Source organism: Aethalodelphis obliquidens, unplaced genomic scaffold, assembly GCF_003676395.1.
Source record: "Aethalodelphis obliquidens isolate GAN/ISIS:26980383/991018 unplaced genomic scaffold, ASM367639v1 scaffold29, whole genome shotgun sequence".
NCBI lineage: Eukaryota > Metazoa > Chordata > Mammalia > Artiodactyla > Delphinidae > Aethalodelphis > Aethalodelphis obliquidens.
Window position 1 is genome coordinate 9,350,491 of NW_020837973.1, and position 26,307 is coordinate 9,376,797.

The 26,307-nt window shown below is 42.4% G+C and overlaps 1 protein-coding gene across 1 annotated transcript in view; it reads right to left on the reverse strand.

Moving 5' to 3' along the window:
• The window catches only part of CTNND2 (catenin delta 2), a 257,170-nt gene extending 251,909 nt beyond the window's left edge, over nucleotides 1-5,261 (reverse strand). The window contains exon 1 of the mRNA XM_027125377.1: nucleotides 5,137-5,261. Within this exon, the coding sequence (XP_026981178.1) occupies nucleotides 5,137-5,226 (90 nt within the window). The 5' untranslated portion in view covers nucleotides 5,227-5,261. The remainder of the gene's footprint in view (nucleotides 1-5,136) is intronic.
• Nucleotides 5,262-26,307: the final 21,046 nt, after the last annotated feature.

Consider the following 26,307-nt stretch of genomic DNA (forward strand, 5'->3'; position numbering starts at 1 on the left):
TCATATACAAAGAGGCCATCAGGCCAAAATCTAAATTAAATCAGTGGTGGTCACCAGCCATTCATCCATTACAGAGACATGGATATAAGTCCTTCTCACGTGTAACATCATAAGATAAAGTCTGAGTTTTTACAAAGGCATGCTATTTAAGTGAATGGTCTTATGTTTAAAAAATACAGTTTAAAATTATAAAAATTTTTAGATTTAATTGTATTAAACTTTTATTAAATTTAATTTATTAATTTACAATGAAATAAAGTATTCAAACATTTAAAAATAATCCCTTCTTGTCACATAAAAATGTGCAAATACCTTTTTATCTCCAGACAACATACTGCTTTGAATGCCACCATGTAGCACACCCATGGATACATATACCCCTGGCTGTGTATGCCTGCCCGGTGTGAACTGAGGATGCCCACCTGCCTACTCTATTTATGCATGAGAAGAAATGGGGGAAAACACAGGAGGGAGGAGTGTCAGTAAATCCAAATCATTATAACTCATGAGAGGCACTTAGTATTATCCCTAAATCAATGAGATGTCCTTAATGTTCTTAACTGATGAAGGTTCCCGGAAAGAATGAAAAAAGGATTTTTGAAAAACCATTAAAAAATTATCAGCACTTAGGCACCTCCTAAAAGATGCCTATAGTACATATACATGAGCAGGTTTTCATGTCTAAAAACTACCTAGATTATCTAAAGTTCATTTTATTATGACATTCCCAACAATTTAGGAGGCAGCGTGCATGGCAGACATAGTTCAAACATTACTGACAGCATCCACGCCAATCACACCTCTGCTCTTTAAAGCTGGGGGACCCGCCTACATCTTAGCTACTCGTCAGCCCACGGAAATGAGCTGCACCAGATGAGTTGTGGGGTGTTTGCTACAATGCCTGGATCTTCTGCTTCCACTGTCTCCTTCCCCCCTCCTCTTTTGTTTTTCCTCAACCGCTTTTCTTCTGATCTTATCTCAGTCTGACTTTAAACTCTTGTTTGCATGACACCCTCCTATCCCAATTTTTGGACACTTGCTGGTCTTCAAAGCATCTCCTAACTGAATGTTGTGCCCGGGTCAGGGCACCCAGTGGATTGCAGACTCTCCCATAGTCACTGGTGGTTGCTGAACTAACCACACCCATCCTTCTCCCCTCGTTTCCACCTCCCTGCTGGGAGGGAACCAGGAAAATGCCTCAAATCCAAGTTCACCAGACCAGTAGGAGAAGTTAGGGACACGGTTTCTGTCTGCTGATTTATGGAAGTGAATTCTCGACTTTGTACCTATGAGATCCGGCATCATTTTGAACAAAACTTAATTTCTTGGCTTCATTCTATGAAAACTGTACAAAGCACTGTAATAAGGAACGAGAAAGCCATGATTTATGACCCTCCACATACAGGAGATTTAATTCTGCCTTTTGCTCAGCGGCCTATCCATTGTGTGGACAAAGTCAATACCAATAATGAAATGTAGACGGAAGGGCTAAATCAATTCAATAAAACGCAATAGAAAGACTAGAAGACTGAGCAAATTTGAAAGTATTTGGACAATAGGTAATTACAAAAATCAATGCCCGTATATGAAGAGATGATAGGCAGCCATCCGTCACAAAGGGAGAACCATTAATGATGGTCTGGGCTTGAGTTAGAATGAGAGAACAAAATAGGTCTGTGCAAAGTCCCTACACATCTGTATATCTGTGTGTGTGTGTGTGTGTGTGTGTGTGTATACATAAGCACACACGTGGGCTCCCAGTGTGACTGAAGGAGAGACGAAGAGAAACTCCAGATGGCTCACTCTGCATTTTATGTAGGCCTCCTACATTTGCCCCGTTCCTTTGGCTCACGTTTACTAACTTTGATCTCATTTTGTCAACATGACATCAGGCTGTGCCCTACATACCTTTCCCTTCCTTGTCATCACAGCCTCCCAGGTACCCGGGGGACATTATCATGGGGTCCTGTCTGCGTCCGGAGCCTTTAGGAGGTGGAGGAGAGGAATGAATTCCACATGAACCACAGCTCTAAGGATCAGCTGTCGGGAAAGGTGATACAGGCAACCTTGGGGGGCACCCACAGCAAAATTAAAAAGTGATCACACACACACCCAGACACATACATACACACATAAGATAAAATAGTGACTTAAGTGTCTTAACTGTGTTCCTGGCCAAAAAAGAATATGAATAACTGAGTAGTCACCACTTAGCAGTTTGCATCCATTAAGTCATTTAGTCCCTACAGAGACTCTACAGGGGAGGTATCAGCATCTCTATTTTAAAGGTAAGAGTCAACAATCAGTTTGTTCAAGGAGACACAGCTGGTGAGTAGGCAAGCGGTGTGGGAAGATGTATCTCTCTGACACTGATGTGTGTGCTGGTCACCCCTTCCCTCACACCACCTTTTGTCTCCCACAGGGCATGGGGATGCTTCTGATGTGGCCATACACAAGTCCGTAGTCAGTTAGCTGTTGGGTGCCATTGCTGTGGAGAGGCTTCAAAGCCAGTCATGGATCATGGAGACAGAGGCAGCAACTTTGAACTTGCCCAGTCATGGCATCTGACTGCGTTGTTTCATGTTTGGCCCCTGACAGCTCTTTCTCTTCTGCCCACAGCTGAGCAAGCTGATAACAAAGCTCTCATGCCTCTTCCTTTGGCACCAGTAGGAGGTTCACGCCGTGCAAGTCCCTGTCTGCATGTACGAACCCCACCCTGGTACAGCCCATAACCACCACCAAATCCCTGAGCCATTCTTCTTCCCTGTGCTCTCCAGCCAAGTTCAGCCCCTTATGGGAGCCGACCTGCTCACCCTCGTAAGCCTCATTATGTGAGTAACACACCTTTTCACACTCTCGTGGGGTGTGTGCAGTGTCCTCAGTCTTGACATCAGAACCAAATCTGGGGGAGGAGTCCTGCTGCTGAGGGGTAGCCACACCACTTCTGAATCAACTTTATGCCAGTCATGGGATGAAACACTTTCATGGTCTCTAGAGAAACCCTCAAAGGCATCATCTTCCAAAAATGATGGTACGTTACCCCTTAATCAGAAATCTATCCTTCATTTTGAATGGCTACTTTGTTTTTTACTAAAGGCAGAGAATGATTACAATAATTACTATTTGGGACAGGAGCCACATAACTTTATTCTTAGATCATTTTAAGAGTATTTTTTGACACTTGAAGGTTATCTTAGATGAACAATCATTTCTTCGATCTCAGCCTTGGCGCTACTGATATTTGGGTCTGGACAATTCCTCGTTATGGAGGCTGCCCTGTGTATTACAGAATGTCCTGCAGCATCCTTCGTAACCGAGCAGGACCCTATGGGGCCTTCCCAGGACAGACCCTCTGTGTTGTCCACCTGTCTCTTGTCTGTAGAAAAACTTTAGCCAAAGAATAAATTTAATCGGAAAAGTGAGAAAATGCAGAAAGAGAGGGAAACAGTCAAGCAAGACAAAGTAATAATAGTTCAGCCATTAAACAAAGTCGAAGACCTTTAGTTCCTCCCCAAGGGCTACAGGTAATATGCTGAGCCATATTCTTGGAGCTGATTTGTAGATACTGAAACACCCACCTGGCGGAAGAAGTGAACTACATGATGCCCAGACTGAAGCCGTGACATAAGCTGCTCCGTCTCGCACAGTTCCAAGAACTGGCCTCAAGGACATGGGAACAAGCCGACCCTGGAACTGAAGACTAACTGTACTTAAAATAATCAAGATGACCCTGATCAGACCATGGCATGACCAATTTCGAGATGACCGTCAGAGCTGACTGTGCTGTTCTGCATGTAGCCACGCCCGCCACCTGTACACCCCCGAAACCCCCCTTTAAAAGCTCTTGCCCCCTGATCAGCAGTTGGTAGTTGCTTCTTGGACACAGGTCCACCTTCTCCCCAGGTTGCTGGTCTCCTGAATAAAGCAATCTTTCCTTTCCTACCAACACTTGTCTCTCAAGTACCAGCTTTTGAGCGGTGAGCGTCTGAACCTGAGTTGGGTTAAAACCCTGACTGCTACCCACTAGATACTGAAGGCTCCACCACAACCTTCTTCAGTTCTGACGACCAAAGATACCTCCAGATGTTGTCAAGTGTCCCTCGGGAGGCAAAATCACACCTGGTTGAGAACCACTGCCCTATATTCTTTCCATAAAGAAATATGACTGTTCTAGTAAGAATGAGCATGGGTCAAGCCCTCCATAGTCCCAGGGAAATAGAGACAGGAAAAAAAAAAAAAAATGAAAAGCTGCTAGGCTATATACATCTCAATGCAAGCAAGCAAAATCTATAATAAATTGCAATTATATCTTCAAATCTCCTCTTTCCACTCTTAAACTAATTTAGACTCATCCTCAAAATTGCTTACATGCTATGGAGATGACTCTTTGTAGCTTATAAAATCTCTTCTAAAAATTTGATTACTCAGCTGCTCATATGCAAACGCTTTGTCCCTTGTCTAAAAAATCAGAGTTAGCTGTGCTGACCACTGTGATTTTCCAGAAATATCACACACACCACAATTTATGCACTTTAAAGTATTCCAAAAACTTAGAGCATGTTAACAATTGTTTACATGCTGGACACAGATAGTAGTCTCTTTAACAGAACACATGTATCTGTATGATATCCACTGGCATCTTTGTAAATGGCTCAGAATGCTTGGTTATAACACAAAGCTGGTTTATTGCCTAAAGTTCCTACCTTACCAATGAGTTTTCCAGAAAGGACAGAGGATACCATATATTGATGTGGTAATCTTGCTGTAATTTGACGAGACAACAAAGATGCTTTGTATTTCTTTAGGATTTAGAAGCAGAGATGACTCCAGAGACAGAATTGGGAAGCAAAAGGCAAATCACACCAAAAGTATAGCATTTCATAATCTTGCCTCTGTGATACTAGCATATATCCTTGGTCCTCTATTCCTTCAGTATTCAAATATAAAAAAGAAGAATGTATACATAGGCATGCCATATACTTAGATGAAAAGTGCTATGCTTCAGTCATAAATGTGGATCTAAGTTTTGATAACATAACTTTAAGTTTCGTGTTTCTTTCTCTTTCAACATTACTCTGAACACCTAAGAGGTGATGAATCTGACACCAGTCGTTTGCGATTCCAAGTGGTGCTTACCTCGGCTTTAATTTTATTGTCTCCAAAGCAGAGGTGCTGTAAATAGGCTGCAGCATTAGACTGGACCGAAGGAAACTGATGTTGCAACATCTGAATCACTTCAGGCAGTTCCGGGTCTCTCCATCCAAATTCTCTGAACAAAAGGAAGGCAGGAGAACATGAGAGGGAAATCCTGCAATACTGTTAGCCTATGGTTAACTCACTTATGTAACGCCTATGAGAGTTTACACGGGAATATTTCACAACTGATTGTTCTGGTTTCCTTGCCCATGCACCAACTTAAAAAAGGATTTGAAAAGATTTCCTTGAGTAAATGGTTTGTAAGTATATACATGTGTACATACACATATATAATCTTAAATGTATCAACTGAAGTTACATGTTTATGAAGATTGAAAAAAATGACTTAAAATGGCACATGAGTTTATTAATATAGACATGTTTCATTTAGTCTTCAGTAGATAATTTATAAGATCACATTTATTTTCTAATATGTTATTTCAACAGTCTTGTTCAGGTACAGCATTTAGTTAAATTATCAGACAAGAGAAAATATAACTGGATGGGTCCAATCTAAAATGTCACGATAGCAGTTAATGCCATCTTTCTTATATTTATAATTATTATTGTTATTATCATAACACAACAATTTTCTAGGGATAAAAGTATTATAACAAGAAGCCTTTATAGGGCTTCCCTGGCGGCACAGTGGTTAAGAATCTGCCTGCCAATGCAGGGGACACGGGTTTGAGCCCTTGTCCAGGAAGATCCCACATGCCGCGGAGCAACTAAGCCCGTGAGCCACAACTACTGAGCCCATGTGTTACAACTACTGAGGCTGTGAGCCACAACTACTGAGCCTGTGTGCTACAACTACTGAGCCTGTGAGCCACAACTACTGAGCCTGCGCTCTAGAGCCCGGGAACCACAACTACTGAAGCCAGCGGGTCTAGAGCCCATGCTCCGCAACAAGAGAAGCCACCTCAATGAGAAGCCCATGCACTGCAACGAAGAATAGCCCCCGCTCGCCGCAACTAGAGAAAGCCTGCACATAGCAACGAAGACCCAACGCAGCCAAAAATAAAATAAATTAAAAATAAATAAATACATTTGTAAAAAAAACGAAGAAGGCTTTATAAAAGGAAATTAATTATTTAAAGAGTTAGGTTTATTCAAACAATGTTAATAAACCTTATGCATGGTACATTCTTTTCCTGTATCCTCCTGTTTACATCTGAGCTACTCCAAGAAGCTGGTTGTCTATTTAACTTTAAGAAATATGCTCCAGGATACTTAAATCCATTCTAAAACACAAGGTTAACTGTACCATTACGCAAATGAATATTCTTTCGTGAAATCGATCAGCTCAACCAGTCAGAGCATGGAGCTAACAGGGCCGGATGTATGGGTTCCATTCTTGCATCAGGGAGCCAATTTTTAACAGAGACATAAAAAAGCAACCTCTGAGACCACAGATAAAACCCTGACCCCACGAGCCACAAAAGGGTACTATTTCTCCGAAGGCCAGGCTGGAAGAGAGACAGCTTTGCAGCAATCACTTGACTCCTGGAAAAACAACTCAAAAGCATACATCCTATTGATGTTGTCACCAGGTCAGTGTTGTCACCTCAGAAGAGGAGTCATGAAAAATGGGACAGAGACGGAGCAGACAAAGGTTAAAAGTTTCCTCATAGATTCTAACCTGTTCTCTTTATCTTTTCTTTATCACGACTGGTAGAGGTTGTCAAGCAAACCGTGAAGCATGTTGGTGCCTCCTTACAGCTACTAAAGACAATGTGGAATAGGGTTCCTTTCGAATTGGCTCAGTTTTTATGGGAAACATAAAGCATTCGATTTAATGTGCAGTAAGTACGTAATAAATTTACCTAAAATCTTAGGCAGACACCCATTTTCAAATGGGCGTATAGTACAGGAGCACCTTTGCCACAAAACATACTTAAGTGGTTGCTGATAATGGACAAACTATCGGATTTTTTTTTGGCTAGGTGATCACAGTAGAAAAAAATTATGGATGAAAACACAGGAAGCCTGTTTTTCTTTTTAATTTCATGTCTTTCCGTTGCATGATCCTAAACCACCTCAATGTGCAACATCCAGAAAGCACAGTCTTTGTTCTTATAACAGCAGCCTCTTAAAATTATATCCTTTGTTCAGGTTAAATCAAAATCTACAGAACACCTGTAAATTAAAATTAGAAGTATCATGTAAAGACACTGGATGGCTAAGGTGAATTCAGGTAAGCCTGTGCTATTGGAAAGTGATTAGTAAAGAATTCATTTCAGCCTATTTTATTAACCAGATGGGAATTGCTCTATTAGGCTTATACAGCATAGATCAAGAACGTCTTTGAACAAGAGCTCTGCAGGAACAGTCTTAGGGGCTCTGCACACATGCAAACACACGGCCTTGCTTGTGTCAATGCATGTGTGCACAGACGCACACATGAGAGTGCATGCGTATGCGCACACACACGCACACGTGCACACACATGCACACACACGCACACGCACACGCACACGCACACGCACAGCCCAAAATCAACAGAAGGAGGAAAATTCCAAAGAGTCATCCAAGTCTCTTTTTCTAGAAAAGCTTTGTGTTACCTAGATGAGATTCTGCTTGGATTTTGTGCTGCCTATGTGCTTCTAGGGAAGAGCTAGAGGAAATAAAATGTCTATCTTATTTGGGCCAGAATTCAGTACAAGGCATGGATTCTTTACATGAGGTCTTTTTTTTTTTTTTAAATTGAAGTATAGTTGATTTACAGTGTTGTTTCACATGTACAGCAAAGTGATTCAGATATATCTGTGTGTGTGTGTGTGTGTGTGTGTGTGTGTGTGTGTGTGTGTATTCTTTTTCAGGTTCTTTTCCCATATAATTATTACGAAACATTGGGTATAGTTCCCTGTGCCACACCGTAGGTCCTTGTTGGTTATCCTTCACACGAGGTCTCAATCCTTAAGAACAAACAGTGCTCACAAGATAAAAAAAAGTTCTGGAAGAGACAAAACCAGCAGAAGAACAGCACGAGGGAAGATATGGGGCCATAAGAGGAGTTGACAGATTTGGGAAAGGTGTGCATTCAGCCGGGCTGGCTGTGGGACAGGAGGCCGTTGGGGGGGCAGGGGCGCTGCCTGGGAATTGCGGGGCGGGTGGTGGAGATGAAGCTGGAAAGCAAGGTTAGCATGAGATCACGTAGAGCCTTTCACTCAAATACAAAAAGTCTGGGCCTGGTCTGCAGTCAGTACTGTGACAAAGAAATCTAAGGAAATTTAGATATGTTTAGGCTTATAGAACAGACAAAAAAATAATCTTAAGTAATACTGCGAGGACAAACCAAAAGTCGGTTGCCAAGGTTCCCCGTTCACATTCTTTCACGCTTTAATCCTTAACTAGTCTTATGTAGTTTCCTTTCATTTCACGCAGGAGGAAATTTAGACTTAGAGATGTTCATGAACTTAAGTGGTGGGGCGGAAATAAAACTCTAGCTTTCTGCTTTCAAATAGATAAATTTAACCGTCTAACAATGATGCCTGCTGTAATCACTGTCTTGAAGTAATGTCTAAAACAGAAATAACGTCTAAAACAGTGATTTTTTTTAGACAATGTCTAAAAAATAAACATGTTTAAAACCGTGTCCCTAGGGGACATCTGACGACGCCAGAAGACAGTTTTGGTTGTCACAACTGGAAGATGCTACCGGCATCCGGGGGGCAGAGGTCAGGAATACTGCTCAACATGCTACAATGTAGACACAATCCCCTACGACAAAGAACTGTCTGTCCCAAAATATTATTAGAGCCAGGATTGAGATACCCTGGTCTAAACATGGACTGGATTTGATCATTTTTGTTGAGTAAGCATGTTATGAATCTTTTACTCCGTGATTACTGTCACAGAGCTGGCATAGGATTTGGCATCAGGATAATTAGGCAAGAGTTCAGAACCTGAGCATCTGGCTTTCTCCCTTCTAGACTATAAATACAGGAGAGTCCCTCAGTGCTTGCTGGTCTTGGTGTCCATGGATCAAATACAGAGAATGATACCATCTATTTCATGGGACTTCTTTTTAAAAGCCACCATAAAATAATCTATATGAAAGTGAAAGTGCTTGGCAAACTATTAAAAGCTAGATATAACTACTAATTGTTACTCTAAGACTGTTATAAGGGTATATATATATATATATATATGTATATTTAAAAAATTTATATCATACCCATTTAATTAAAAAAATAACCTTTTACTGTTGTGTATTCATTTGGACATTAGACTTATTTGAAGGAATATAAGTGTAAGAAGAGATACTACTGTAGCCTGTAGTAAAAACTGTGCATTAAAACGTGCCATTTTGAAATGATTTTTCCCCCATCTCCCTTCAGAGGCAGAGTCCTAGGAAGGGCAAAGTGTTCTGGACACAGTCAGAGTTGGCTCAGATGCTGTTCCTCTGTGAGCGTTCCTCCTGTCTGTGTCTTGTTTGCTGCTGAACCTCCACTGGCTGGCATGCGAGGTCTGCTCTGAGTAAATGTCCACGGAGTCCATCCGTTAGACTGAGATAATAATTTCTACCTTAGAGTGCTGTTGGGATGAGTAGAAGTAATATATAGGAACCCCTTAGAGCAATGTTTGGCACACAGTGTGGACCCTCAAGAAGTGTCAGGTGTTGTATATAACTAGATGAAGAAGAGAAGAATGAAAAATAAGAACCATCTACAATTTTCTACAGAAGCCCAGCTCATAACTCTCATTTGTTACTGGGCTTCACTTGAGAAATGTTCGTGGAACTGGAGAATATGCAAATGTAACCTTTTCTCCATTAAAACTTGTCACACAGACCGACAATATTGTGACTAAACCGTCACTCTTCTAAGGACTCTCTGAGTTGTTAAAATTACAAGGCGCTTAGCACGGAGCTAAATAGCAAACAGTTTGAAATTTGTTACTGTGTTAGGCTGCCGATGAAACAGAGCCAATGTACTGTCACAACATTTTTATCAAGTTGACTTCCATGTCGAAAAGAGCCCCAGGGCAATCAGAGTCTTCAGAAATTCAAACTGTCATTTTTCAGCAAAGCTTTATGTCGGAGGGAGAGAGTTCACTTTTGACTGCAAGGTCAATAAACTACATTGGTAGCGGGGCTGTAGGGACATTATTTAAGGGTATGAAAATCTCAACCGTTTATAATCTTTTGAACTCTAGCTAAAAGTTTTAAAGACCATATTGGCTTTAACTTTTCCATCCAGAGTCAATGAGATGAGGTGTTTTGTTTTTTGATTTGGTCTTGTTGAAATGATGGGGTTAAGGGGATGCAGAGACAGTGGTCACAAGAATAAGTTAGGTGGAAAGATTTTTCTTTTTTTCTTAAAATGGAGATGTTTTCACGCTTGTTGACAGATAAGAACTTATCCAATGATGAACCCATGGAAGCACGAATGTCTTAATTCTCATCCCTGAACAGTTTGTCGCCAAAACAAAAAGCTGCCCTTTATAGGGTTAATCACATTTATAAAACACATCTTTGCTTTTATATAAATGGCAGCACTGGAATTATGACTGCCTAGAAAGCAAACACAATTGCCATAGTTTGTAGAAAGCAGTGTCTCTCTCCAAGCTTTACATTTTGAGAAACCAACAGCGTTCATTCACTCTACCATTGTTTCTCCACCTGTCTCTGGGTGGAGCGACCATACTACTCCTTGTAGACACGTTTAGCTCCCGGGAAACTAGAAACTGGGACCCCGAAGCCAGCAGTTCTTCCCTATTGTCAGTGACACTTTTCTCATCTAAAATCTGTATTATTAATTATACCCTCTCTTTTCAAGAAATATTGAAGCAACTCAGACGAATCACCTATGAGGATGTGGTGAAACAGGAATGAAAACTCAAGCCCACGAAAGAGAGAGAACGCAAATGCGATGAGCAAAAGGCCAGCATGCTTGCTTAACTTGTTGCAGATTTGACTCTTTCTTTACAAACTGCTCTGCTGTCAGAAGAGAAACTCACAGAGGAGAGAAGGGGCCGTCCCTGTTAGGTGAAAGGACACAATCCCCACCGCTTCACGCACCGGGAAACCGGGAGGAAAGAATCTGGGATCTCTCTACGTGTCCCGCTATTTGCGGCAGGTCTCTGGTTAGGGTACTGGGGTAGAGACTGAATCATGCTCCAAAGGTGTCCGGGTCTTAATCCTTGGAACATGTTCATGTCACCTTACATGGCAAAACAAACTGCACAGAGAATCAGAAGGTAACAGACCACTGAAGCAAGATGACACGCTGCTGCTTCTGAGAACACAGGAAGGGGCCAGGAGCCAAGGAATGCAAGGGATGCGGCACTTGGAGCTGGAAAAGGCAAGGAGAAGGATTTTGCCCAGAACCTCTGGAAGCAGCATGGCTTTGCGGACACCTTACTTACGGGCCAGTACACCTGATTTCAGACTTCTGGCCTTCAGAACCATAGGAGAAGAAAGGTGTTGTTTTACATCACTGACTTTGTGTTAATTTGTATATCAGATGCAGAGGCCCACCTGACCCCAGGATATGGCCCTCCTAAGCCTAGCAGAGACCACCCCATTGGAGTGACTCCAAGGGTGTAGCGGGAGCTGTCTGGAGTATCCTAAGAGGCACCACCTCCAATGTATGCCTCTGGGAGTCCTCCCTGACTTCTGATTATCAGGCAGACGCCTCTATTAATTTACCCTGAATTCCCAACCACCTCCTGTTTATCTATTCGGAACTGCAGCTTCTCTGACCCTCAGCTGCCTGGCTGCCTGCTTCACCTTGGGATTCAGCCATGAACCCCTCCCTCCTCCAGCCAACGTTCACTGAGTGGCCACTGAGGATGCAGTAGTGGACGCGGCAAAAGTTCCTGTCCTTGGGGAACCTTCTAATGGTAACTGCCAATTAATTCCTGAAAGGGCAAAATATATTATTTGCCAGATAGTGATAAGTGTGTATTGGGTTGAATAGTGTCCCCCCGCCCCAAATTCAAGTCCACTCGGAACCTCAGAATGTAACTTTATTTGAAACAGGGTCTTTGCAAATGTAATTCAGGACCAAGATGGGCTCTCACTGGATTAGGATGGGCCCTAAATCCAATGGCAGTGTGCTTATAAGAGACAGAAAAGGACACAAAGAGACAGAGAGAGGAGGTGACGCGAAGATGGAAGCAGAGATGGCAGGGAGGTGGCTACAAGCCCAGGGATGCCAAGGATTTCCTGCAACTGCCAGAAGGAGAGAGGCATGGCATGGTTTCTGCTTTGGAGCCTCTAGACAGAACCAACCCTGCCAACACCTTGATTTGGGGCTTCTGATCTCCCGAACTCTTACAGTATAATTTCTGCTGCTTTCAGCCACCTAGTTTGTGGTACTTTGTTATGGCAACCACAGGAAACTGATACAAGCGTGATGGGAAGAATAAAGCAGAGCAGACGTAGGCCAGATGTGTGTGTGTGTGTGTGTGTGTGTGTGTCCGCTGACACTGCAAATACAGTGGCTGTGGAAGACCTTCCCGAGAAGGTGACCTGAGGCACAGAACTACAGGTGCTGCCGGGTGGAAGGGACGTTCCGAAAGGGAGAACGGTCACAAGACACTGAGGCAGGAGCATGCTTGGCACGTCAGACAAGAGGTGAGAAGGCCAGCGAGTGAAGTGGAGCAAGTCTTGGGGACCATGTTGAGAGAGGCAATGGGGTGCAGATTACACAGCATTTGTCAGCCTCAGCGGGCCGTTGGCTTCTTCTCTGACAGCTCTGGGAGCCATCCGAATGTCGTGATCTGGTTCGTATTTTTAGAGGATCACTCTGTCGGTGGTTGCAAGGATGTATGCATCTGTCAAAACTCATAAGTTACAGGCCTAAAATGACATGTCTATTGTCTATACCTTGATAAAGCTGTTATACCTTGTTAACGCTGTTATACCTTGATAACGCTGGGTCTGCAGAGGGGATCCCTCTGGCTGTGGGGTTGAGAACAGACTGTGGGGGGCCAGATGGATGCCAAAGAGATGCCCAGTGAATCCCTCCCGTAAGCCCCCTCTCCTTCTCCCATCTGCTGGTCCCCATGAACTGGCGACCCCTGTCGCCTCACATCTCAGGCCCAGCCTGGAGCCAGTGGGGTGGACTGGTTAGGCTAGGACCCCCTTTTGGGGACTGGTGTATATTATTTCAGAATAAGCAGGAGCAGTTTCAACTAGCAAGTTTTCTACCGGGCTGAACTGCAGAGAGACAAACAGTAAAATAACGGGAAAATCGGTTATTTCTGAACCATTACGGATACTGGGCACCTTAAGTAAATCTTAGCCCAGCAGTAGCCTTTTAGGGGTTGAGAGGTGAAAATAATGTAAAATGTTCAGGCAAGATTTATGCCATTATTTGCCATTTTTAATCACATGTATTTTAAGTGCCAGTGAATTTCTGCCTCTATTGAAGACTTCTAAAAGTGCATTAGATTACAAAGAATCTTATCAGTTTTACTGTAATACTTATTCAGTAACAATTGAGTTTTAAATACTATTTATTTATTCATTAATGCAACTAGACTTTTTCAATAAAAACATGCCCCACAATAAAAAATTAACTTCATACCTACAAGCATTTAGTTGCCCTGGAAATTCTAAAAGGGTGTGCTTAGCAGTAACAGCCCAAGGGAAATGAACGACAAATTAGTACCCATAAACTTCTCCTTGTAAGCCATAATGATTTATGGAAAATGTTTATATTCTACGACTACGTACCCATTTTAAAATTAACAATCCATTATGCTTAGGAAAATCACCTGGTCCTGTGAACCTTCAGTGACAACAAGAGGGAAGGGATTTGATGCCCAAGGTCCTGGTTAGGAGTATAACATTCATGTATTTTTTTTTTTTTTTTTTGCGGTACGCGGGACTCTCACTGTTGTGGCCTCTCCCATTGCGGAGCACAGGCTCCGGACGCACAGGCTCAGCGGCCATGGCTCATGGGCCCAGCAGCTCCGTGGCATGTGGGATCTTCCAGGACCGGGGCACAAACCCGTGTCCCCTGCATCGGAGGGCAAACTCTCAACCGCTGTGCCACCAGGGAAGCCCCATTCACATATTTTTAAGCAAGTTTTTACCTTGTCAATATCAGGAGATGATCAGGATTCTACCTCGGGATTAGATTAAGAATCTGAGAGAAGGCCACCAAAGCCTGGATCATCCTCAAAAGGTTTTACTATACTATATATATACGTGTGTGTGTATTAAAGTGGACTTAATGTTAAACAATATCAAATAATGGACTAGAAATATACTGTGTATAAATCATAGAATGCAGCACACTTATTCATCAGGTAACTGGATCATCTGACAATTCTCTGTGAAACAATTAAAACAGTGCTTGTAATGATTCTGTTGATGAAAACTTCTGAACTTCTGACAGAAGTCACATTGTATTGGGAGATATATTCTAAAGGCAGGGACACCATCTCTTAAGTTACCATGGGAGGCTCCACGTTTCTGGAAGTGAGAACGTGTCCCATGGCACTTGTCATGGTGTCTTTACAAAGTAAGCTGTGAGCGCATACTTGAGGGCCGATTGCTAACCAGAGTTCCCTCTGGGCGACAGCAATTACTTTACCATATCCATTGTTGATTTTAGTCCTGTAAATATTTGAAGCACGTCTCACACATACAGGTACATCTTTGTCACCTTATTTTAGTTCTCCAAAGAATGAGAACTTAATTTATTTCAGATAACAGTGAACAGAGATACTTCCTTTAAATAAAATCTGAATAAAATCTTAATTTCTAACAAAATTTGGTCTTAGAAGAGGTACCAAGTGCGAAAGTTATTTGAAGATATTCTTTAAAATGAGGTAACCAATTGTCTGAAAATAGCACCCATGCATTGTCTCCCTCCAGAAGTATTTGATAGGACTTTTAATGAATTAGGACTAGTCCTAGGTCCTGGGGATACGAATATTGAGTCCTGACTACAAACCACTTATAGTTTAGTGGAGAAGGCAGACTATAAATAGGTAATGATCATACACTGAGTAAGAGACATTATTCAGAAAATGCAAGAGCTGCATTTAAAGCCCTTGGAGGTGACCTCTCTCCTTCAGGATGGTGCTGGATTCAAATCAGTCTAAACGATAACAGAAATAGGAATTGAAAGCAGCTCTTTTGCCCCTTTCCTGTTTGCCCATTTCTGTTCCCCTCTAATCGTAACAGAACCTAATTATAGGAATGAGATCACTAAGCAACCGAAACTAACTCCTGACTTATGCTCTCCTGAATGTACACCGGTGTCTTGTCTAACCTGTTGATTCTTCTCCTAGATGAAAAGAAGTAAGACTAGCTTTCTACCCCCAGTAGCCCCCCCTAAGCAATCCTGCAGGTAGATCACGTGGGCAAGATAACATCTGAAGAAAGAGTCAGCCAGTCTTCTCCCCAGATTGCCGGCTTTTCTGATTAAAGAAGCTTTCCTTTCTATGGACACTTGCCTCTCGAGTTATTGGCTTATGATTGGTGAGTGGCCAAACCTGAGTTCAGTTACATTATTACTAACATTTATAAATAAATATACCATCATGAATAGCCATAATGATGGCTTGTAATTTCCAAAACTTTCACTATGTATTTTTGTTTGATTTTCTTTACATTTTGAAGTGGGAAGGGACCTTCCCTGGCATTTCCTGTGCTTACTGTGGAGACGGGGAAACTCAGGTCAGACAGTTCAGTGACTTGACCAAGGGCACAGATGAGTCTGTGAATGGACCCTGGTGCCCAACTGTCAAGATTCAAAGCTTCATCAAAGTGACATTTGCCCAAGCTAACTCGTCCATCAGTCTGTGCTGCAGTGCACTCAGGCCTCTAGCTCCAAACATTCCGGCCTCTGGACTGTAGCAGTCAGTAATGTGGGAGCATTATTATCTAGTAGAAAAAGCACGTTATCTAAGAAGGAAGAGAGCGCTAACTCCTATGGTTTTGCGGATAATTTCCTGACAGACACGGGGTCACGGGTTGTAAGGGGGTGGTTATTCAGGAAGAGTAAACTTCAAAAACCAAGTGGCTAGCATGTTGATGCCATCCAGACAAGACCATCAGGACCACATGTGCCCACGGCTTGTTGCTCCCAAGAAAGAACCTACATCACGGGACTGTGGGGCATTTCACTAAGACGGTGTTAGAATATACTTCCAGGATTTGGGCTTCGTGCTTTGGGCAGATTCAAGGCAGCAGGACTTTGTTCTGGATTGGCTGCTGCCAGGATGAGGGGGAAATTCTGTGACTGAGTATCTTAAAGATTCTTAGAAGAAGGAAGAATGGAGCAAGGCTCAAACCACGACTGGTGAAGAAACAGCAGTCATTCAAATGATCCAGGAAAGATGGTTGTTTTCATCAGTCTGTGGTTCAGACAATGTTCATGTTTTGTCTGTGTTCAGACATGATTATAAGGGGGCCTTGATTTTGTCTGGAACCATCATTGTGGCTCATCAGAGTGGCCTCATGAGATGTTTATATTCTGTGAAATTGTCTACGCTCAAGAGAAAAACAGGACTCACTGTGGATGCCTGACCAGCTCTTCTCTTTCTTGGCCACGAGGCCTGGGCTGCCCAGTGAGAACCAGGGAAAGGGAAGGGAAGGCGCTAAAGACAAACGTCCTTTTCTGACACTGGCTGCCTCTGCAGAGGCGTCACTCTGGGGGTTAAATGGTGTTGTTCAGCTCTGTCAACATGACACCAAAACTACAAGTGACAAGAAAAGGAAAGAAAAGAGAAGAAACCAGTGGCTCTGTCTCCATGAAGCCACACTCCAACTCTTTTTGTATCGCTGACTGGTTATTTTGCAATCTTGTAGACAGCAAGTCAGACACTTGGGTATAAAATCCTGATGAATGACTTCATGTATCGTGTCTCTTAGCACTTTTTGTTGTTGTTACCTGAAGAAATGCACTAGGAATGGAAGGAAAGATTTTGAGAGTCGTTGTTTAGCTGCTAAAATAGGGAAGAAGAAAGAAAAAAACAACCCAAACTATCGACATTCAGTTAGGTCTGTTGTTACTAGTGTCCGTATCAAAAACATGCTTATCTAGGTCTATTACTTCACGTTGCTCTTAAAGGGATTCTAAAGAAGGTGTGAATACTCTGGGTAAACTCTTAATGTTAGAAAAAAAAAAAAAGAATACAGTGTTCAAGTGGCCATTCACAATTATTTCTCATGACTAGACATTAGGTGCAAAGGAATTCCATCCATAGATATTTCCTTTCATCATATTTCACAGTACTTTTGCTACAAAACTATTAATTTACCTCCATTTCTGGTGTCTGGATGTTTCCAAACATAAAATGCAGAGGATATAATCACCTTTTATTTTGAATAAAATAACCAACACTGGCTGTCTATTAGTAGGTCTTACAGATGATGGGTGAAAGGGGTAGGGAGTGGCCAGCTGTATACTGCTATACTGAAAGATTCCATACATGTGCGGCTGAATACATTAAAGCTTCTTTTTAAAGTGCCACAGTAAAAAAAAAAAAAAAAAAAAAAAGTAAGAAGAAAGTATTTCTTTCAAGATGATAGTGTTCATTAACCTTTAATTCCTACACATTGATGAAGTCTTAGACTAGGCTTTTATTACCTCTGTGTCCACCTAACTCTCAGTGGAATGGCTGTGATTAATTTGAAAATGAATCGAAAACTGCAATGAGTTTAAAGACATTGTTATCGCTGCCACAGACTCTTACAACTTAAACGAGGTAGATGGGTGGACAGGGCTGATGGAATAGTTTTGATTACAGAAAAAAAAGAGCAAATGGCAGATAAATATAGTTTCCTTTATGCAGATAATAAAAGCATACAATGTTTCTTTTACATTTTTCCACTAATTAACAATTACGGTTTCTTCATCAAACATTTCTTTATTCACTAGAAAAACATTGCTTTAAGTTCAGCAGCAAACTGAAGCCACAAGGAAACAAATAATTTGGCTCTTGAAGAAAACTAATTTAATATTTAATTGTATAAACTCAATTTTTGAATCAAATACTTTTTCTTTGTGAGAAGTGACTGAATACAATAATTGGGCAGAGCTTGACTTTGTATCATTTCAGAGGCTCCCAAACCGCATAGATCACAGGGTCCTTTGTGTCTCTCAGTGTTTCACATGGTGCCCCTGGGCCCAAAGAGATGCCTGACCATTTCATTTGCTAAGGAGTCAGGTCGGGGCGTGGAGGCGAAGATAAATCAGGAGCTTGGGATTAACATACACGCATGACTATATGTAAAACAGGTAACCAACAAGGACCTGCTGTAGAGCACAGGGAACTCTGCTCAATACTCTGTAATAACCATATAAGGGAAAAGAATCTGAAACAGAATATATATATATATATATATATGTATATATATATATATTTATGTAGAGCTGAATCACTTTGCTGTGTACCTGAAACTAACCCAACATTATAAATTAACTATACTTCAATTAAAAAAAAAACAAAAAAGGAGTCAGGTCCAAACAACTTAAGAGTTGTCTCTGTCTTGATGAGCTAGTGCCTTCTGGGCTGCACACTTCTCAAACCTTGACATCAAACATTACCATCTTTGGTTCCTCTCCTGTCAATGTTCACAAGGCATTTGTGTTTTTTTAAATTAATTTATTCTTTTATTATTATTTCTTTTTATTGGAGTATAACGGTTTTACAATGGTACCTTAATTTCTGCCATGCAGCAAAGTGATTCAGTTTTTTTCTTCTTTAGATCCTTTCTACCAGTAGGTGTTACCTTTCCTTTTTAAAATATTTATCTATTTTTGCCTGTGACGGGTCTTAGGTGCATCACGAGGGCTCTCTAGCTGTGGTGCGTGGGCTTGGCTGCCCCACAGCCTGTGGGATCTTAGCTCCCTGACCAGGGATCAAACCCACGTCCCCTGTATTGGAAAGTGGATTCTTTACCGCTGGACCACCAGGGAAGTCTGGGTACAATTGAATTTTGAAACTGAACTAAGTCAAACTCATGCTTCACTTGGCATCTGACAGATGCTGTGTGATTTTGCTGTGTCGCCCTGGGGCTCCTTGGCACACAGCTTGGGAACAGCAGTAAATGAATGGTCCTTCCAATAGCTATGACCTAAACCTAAATAAGGAATTTTAGCATAACAAAGAATTATTGGGGAAGGGGAACTTTATATTGTAAGTTTAAATATGGAATTTCAATTAAGTGACGCAGAATATAAGTTTAATGAACAAAAACACCCGTCATCTGGGAAAATATTCTTACTCATTTGTAACAACTTCTCCTTTGGTAAATGTTTTCAAATGTATTATTTTATGACTTTGAAAGGCCTGAATCAGCATTCCTTAATGATTCTTTCAGTATTTAAAAGATGCTTACAACAGAATTTGGGGAGGTACCAACATTTAAAATTGTCTTCTCTTTCTCTCTTTCTTCTCTTTATCAATAAAGAGTATAGTAAATGGACTCATGAAATGTTCACGACAAAAATTCTACTTTAGTGCCAGTGGCATTACTGTAAACACTTCTCTTATTACATCCAACATGCTCTTAACTGTCTCAAATTGCTGTTAAAGTTTTCATTCGTGCGCTTGATTTTGAGGGACCTCCTGCATACGCACTTCCTGCCCTTGCTCCAGGGTCTCTGTTGGGCTCTATGGACTTAGATTGCCGGATAAGAAATCACAGGAGGGAAGAGAGAGCCACGGAAAGCAAATGGGGTCAGTGATACGAAAACTCTGCTCTCGGGTGACTGTAACAGGCACTCTTTCTAGATTTGACTGCACTGGAATGATCAGAGACTGTACAGAGAAAATATTTTATCCACTACCTCCAGAGACCATTACAGATTTAATAATCAGTGAGAATATCTCCTTACACAACACGACTTGACATTAAGCACTGACATGACTGTCCTTCGCACAAACAGAAGTCAACACAGTTAAGAGCTCACGTTTATTGAGCCCCTCCTGCATGCTCGGAGCTGCTCTGGACACCTTACCTACTTCATACCCACTGCAGTCCCATCAGGGCGGTGCCATTAACATCCTGATTTTATAGAGGTAGCAACTGTGGCACAGAGGGCTTTACAACTTGCCTGAAGTCCCAGAGACAGTCGAGTGACGGGGCCAGAATTAAAATTCAGAGAGATTCGGTTCAGAGCCCACGCTCTTAACCAGGATGCTACACTGTCTAACCAAACGGTTTTCATTACTATTTCGACAAACCACTGGAAGGTAGAAAGCATCTCTATCCCTTAGAAATTAGGAGAAGACAGAATTCATCTAAATCAGGACTAACACCATGTCTATTATGTATTTTCCAGTGGCAACTGATTTCTCTCTTCAAATCACGAATTGTATCATTTTAAAATTATCAATAACTCACACAAAGACATGTTATATCGCCGACTTTTACAAAGCGACAACATTATTTTTAAGCACACATGTCTGTTATGCTTCCTCTATTTACAATTTCAGGCAATACTGTAAGGGTCCCAGGTCTCAGAGACAAGTGATGGAACAGAGAATGAGAGGCCTTACTGGAGAAAGAGCAATAACATTTTCCAGATATAATACATTTTCTTAATTTCTATTCTTCTACTAACCTTAGTGTTCTCCCGTTTTTGTCTTCCATAAGGGATTTTCTATGCCAATCAAAATCTGCTGGTTGGGATTAAATCCAGATACGTTCTTTAAAAAAGGTCTGATATAAACGAGTTCTTTCTTTACCCTCAGTATATTCATTTATTTATATTTATTTACCCGATGTAATATATTACCTTATCCCCAAACTATGTAGTATTTTCTATTAAAATCCACTATGAGAGGGCTTCCCTGGTGGCGCAGTGGTTGAGAGTCCTCCTGCCGATGCAGGGGACACAGGTTCGTGCCCCGGTCCGGGAGGATCCCACGTGCCGCAGAGCGGCTGGGCCCATGGGCCATGGCCGCTGAGCCTGCGCGTCCGGAGCCTGTGCTCCGCAACGGGAGAGGCCACAACGGTGAGAGGCCCGCGTACAGCAAAAAACAAACAAACAAACAAACAAATTCACTATGAGGACCACATAAAGCTTTTCATTGCGTGGATGTTCGGAATATGATGACTGTCTAAATCTAATAAGCTAAAATCTTGACTAGATCTTTTAAATTTACATGAATCACCCCAGTTTTAATATATCTGACTTAGCAGAGTGATAGGCCTTTGTAGTTGCTAAATAAATATTAGTAGTCAATTGAGTTTTCTTCCCGAGGACTCTGTAAGGTAGGGTCTATGATTACCTTTACTTTAAAGATGAGGAGACTGCGGTTCAGAGAGTTTAAGTGATTTGCCCAAAGTTGGTAGAAGGAAGCCCCAAGCGTCACCTTGGGTTTCCATAAGTCCATAGCATATGTTCACTGCATGAAGCTGAACCCATCCCATTCATGGCTGTGGTTCTCAGGGATGGCTAAGGAAGCTGGACTTTGGGCACAAAGGAGTAATTTATTCACAGGTGGTGCAAAGAATCCTGTTCCTGTTTTGCAAGATAAAATTAAACACACTCAAGTTTTTTGGTGTTCTGTAGGGACTGTCTGACTTCCATCTAAATAAGTAACAGAGGCACAGGCTGTGCTCAGAGGCAAGATCTCAAAGAAGGCTTTCTTCTACTAGGTCACAGGAGATGCACATTTCCTCAAGTTATGAGAGCACTGAGATTCATTCTACCGGGGATGTACAAATGAAAAAGCAGAAGATTTTTCTGTTTTTAAAATCCAAACAGAAGGTGTAATATCTATGAAATATTTCTCGAAGTTAACAGAAGCAAGTATCATCCTCCTTCGCAGATTTGAAAATACTTACGGTTGACTAAAATGTTATGTTCGGTTTGATAGTCAAGACATCAGCTATAAAAGGCACTACTTTAGGTGAAAGACACTGACAATTGAGCTGAGTATCTTCATGGCTCAGAGTAATGCCAAGTGGTTTGGGTGGTGGTTTTAATTTAAGATCTGTACTCTGGAGGACGCCAGAACTCAAAGTTTAGGGATCCGTTTTAAACACCTTCCCTCCATCCCCTATGATGTATGTGTCATCGATGAGTGTTTGTAACTATGCCTTGGCCTATTTATGTTGAGTCTCTGAAATACTTGAGACTGTAAGTTACTGCCTATCGTGTGATTTAGAGGCTGGAATCAGTAATGTAGGGGAGGGGATGGAACAAAACTAAACCTTATTTATGGAAAACATGGGCCTTTCCAGCTGCACCCGAGCCTCCCAGGTCTGGGCTCCTTCCTGCTGCAGTTTGGCATCCAGCTCTCTCCGAACACCCTTCCCAGAGAGCAGACTGCATCTGCTGGTTTTACACACAACCCAACCAGAACTTCAGGCAGGCACGTGTATGACAAAGAAGCATCTTTGGATCCTAGCCGTTTTTCTGTTCATTTAGCAGCTGGGGAGATAGCAACTATTTTTGGGAAAAGACTCTTAGAACTAAAATCACCATAATATTATAACATAGAGAAGAAGTCAATCTTGTCTCATTTTCTCTGAAATGTAAACTCCATAAGTTGCCATGAACATGATGGTTACCCAATCTAGAAGGATGCTGATGAAGGGCTAGGCAGGCACCATTATCCCATAAGAACACGACTAGTTACAAGGGACTCTTTCTTCTTTACCAGTTGGGAAGAAAATATTACCGCAAATAAAAGAGCCCTTATTAAGTTCCTCCCTCTCTCTCAACTCGCAGTACCCAATCAGACACGAGAACTGTAAATTCAATTTCCACAGCAGTCCCATTGCTGGAGCCGTGGCCCACGGCCTCATTACTCCTTGCTTTGAAAACTGTGACGTTTCCTAATGGGCTTCCTCACTCCAGGCTGGAGCCCCGTTTATCCTGCACACTACCACTGCTGTGTTCTAGAAGCTTTAAAGCTGCAGTGCTTCTAAAGGCAAACCCAGACGTCTCACGGACCTTCTAGAAACCCTCCACTTGCATTCCTTCACTCACAGGACTTTGCTCCAGAAAATTCCCCATACACCGGCCCCTGCTCCCTCCCACTGCTGTACTGTTTGTAGTTCCCTACTCAGGCCTCGCAGCGCCACCTCTTCCACTGCTAACTTGGCTCATTTCCCATTTGCCTGGCAAATGCTATTCTGCACCAGCATTAGTACCTGCAAAAGCCCTTTTCTGATGACAAAGAAGTTGATAATATCTATAGCGATATTGGTACGTTAGCCTAGATACTTAAACTATCACCTGTGGGTCACACCACTATGGAGAAAATGGTATCTAGTTCCTGACACTATGGAAATTTCTCTGGCTTCTCTTGTGGCAAGCCAACAGAGTTTGTAGCACTTGTCACCCTGAAATTTTACACTTATCTGTGTAACTGGTTAATGATGGTTTTCTTCACTAGCGAAGCAAACTCCAGCGAGCAGGGGTCATGGGGTTTTTGAACTCATTACCACGCCCCTAGTGTATATAAGCACACCGGCTCATGTTTAGTAGGTACTCAGTGAACAAATGAAATTATTCCAAGGTAAAAACATCTCACGGACAAACAGTAACAATGAAAGAAAGTATATAAGTGCAAATATCATCTAAGTGCTAACTTAATAGCTGCCCGCTCCCTTCTTGCCATACCTCCCTGACCCCATTCCTTCATTCTTCACTATTGACCGAGTGTCAAGGAGACACAGCGAATAATGTTAAGATCGCGGGCCGCCAGGAGCTTCCTTCTGGGAGGCTGAGGAGTGAGGGAAGAGGGAGAAGACACACGACTAAGGCAGGTCTGCTCACCCTCAGCACTATGGACTTCTGGGGGTGGATAATTCTGGGTTAGGGAAGCAAGGGGCTTCTTTGGATTGTAAGACGGTTTTGCAACATCCCTGGCCTCGAACAATTAGATGCCAGTACAGGTATCCCCTTACACCACTTTGCTTTCAGGAAAGACCTACATTAGTATCTGTGTTTACTAACCGAAAGAAATCTGAAAAGGGTTTCCCCTTTTACAAAAAAAAAAAAAAAAAAGGCAAAAAGTGAAAATTCCTTCTTCGCTTCACACCATTTCGGCTTATGGAAGGTTTCCTAGGAACACTTTACATCATGATAGTGGCATAACACTATGACAACCCCAAATGTCCCCAGGTATTGCCCAATATCCTGGGGAGTGGGGCTGCAGAATCACCCCCTGTTGAGAACGACTGGCAGATTTTTGATGCCACCAGAGAAAGGCCACAGGAAACTAATCGGTTCCGGTCCTATGACATAGGTCTCCGCCAACTCCTTTCCTGCTGATAAAGTTGCCGAAAGACAGAGTAGGCTTCCTGCATGGGATTTCAGGGAGTTCTGGTCTAGAATTGTGGGTCTGAAGGAAAGAGTAGGGGGAAGGTGTACAGTAAATACCTCTTTTACCTTCAGTTCAGGACCTAAGTGAATGAGTCGGCGTCCGCCCTGCATGAGGCGCAGAGAACCCCGTGGCAGGTGGCAGGTGGAGAGGGGATGTTCTAGGACTTCGTCAGCCACCCCGGCGGCAGACTGATGGCCGACAGGCGTCCTACAGCACAGCCTGCCTTCTCAGAGCTCACTACAACCGTGGGCTGAAGGGACGACTATTTTATGCTGGTTCCCCACAGGCAGCTCTGCAGTCTGTGCATATATTTGCAAGAAAAGGCACCTGGGTGTCCCGCTACTAAACAACTCTCCTCATGCCTTTTAACATCATCGTCGTTCTCCTGTTACCCTGCCAGACCCTCCTCCATCAAGGACTAGAGCTGGGGTCGCTTTTTCAGTCGTTACATTCCTGGGGTGAATAAAGCTCTGCAACTGATCTGGTGTCTCAGTCAAACTGAGATCTCACTGAAAGTCAGATCCTTTCAGCCCCGCTTCCATGAGCACCGTGACGGCAGGAAGCCAGCCTGGTACCTCAGGCTTAATGGATTTCCTGTAACAAACCCCAGACATCAGAGCAGCACAAGACCCTTCCCATCAGGGATCCCGTCATATGTTGCCTTGTAACAAGGACCACAGGCAAGGCAGGCAACAGACATATGGGCCAGAGGGGCTGGAAAGCTGGTAAAGCTGAAAGCATTTGGAGGGGCTGGCTCCGGACCCTGCTCTCCTCAACTTTATCCCCCTGGAAACATAGTGGCTTCCATCTGGTTACCTCAAACCCTTTCAAACATTAACTTGTCAACACTGAAAAATAAGCGTATGCTCAGGCACCAGCTTGGCAGGGGAATGATTCAAGGGCACACGGGAAAATCTTAAGCTGAAAAAGATTTCCACGTTTTAATTATTCCACCAAGTCAAGAGCATCTGGTCATCACTTCATCCTTATTAAAAGGAAATCACCTTGGGCTTCCCTGGTGGCGCAGTGGTTGAGAGTCCGCCTGCCGATGCAGGGGACACGGGATCGTGCCCCCGTCCGGGAAGATCCCACATGCCGTGGAGCGGCTGGGCCCGTGAGCCATGGCCGCTGCGCCTGCGCGTCCGGAGCCTGTGCTCCACAACGGGAGAGGCCACAGCAGTGAGAGGCCCGCGTACCGAAAAGAAAAAAAAAAAAGGGAAATCATCCAATCTTGGTAAGTTTTTGGCTACTCTTCATTTTTGCACAAAAAAAGGTTTTTTAAATTTTAATTGAAGAGGTTACACAAAACACTAAGTAATTTTTTCATCTTTGGAATGAAAGAAGGTCATTGTATCTGAGACAAAAGGATATAAAAGAAAGGAAACAATCTTCACCATGATCAAGAGAAAAAGCAGTCATGCTTCCGAAGTTTGTGAAATTCAAAAAAATAAACCCCCAAGAATTTTAGGTCATTTAAAACAGTATTCCTATGTTTAGATTTCATAAGGTTTTAACCAAGGTGCACTGAAACAGAAAAGGTCTGTATATTCTCCATAATCTTTTATTTACTCTTTACTTCTGATTTCCCTCTGCATACAAAAGACCAGCGAATTAGAAGATTCTCGTGTCCTTCTCCTGTTTTTCATTTATCTCCATTACCTTAACTGCTGTTTCTTCATAGATACTGTGAAGGTTAGTTTTATACATCAACTTGGCTAGGCTACAGACCCAGTTATTTAATTAAACACTAATTTAGGGGGTGCCTTGAAGGTATTTTACAGCTGAGATTAACATTTACAAGCAGTTGACTTTAAGATTACCCTTGTTGGGACACATGGCAAGCCGTCC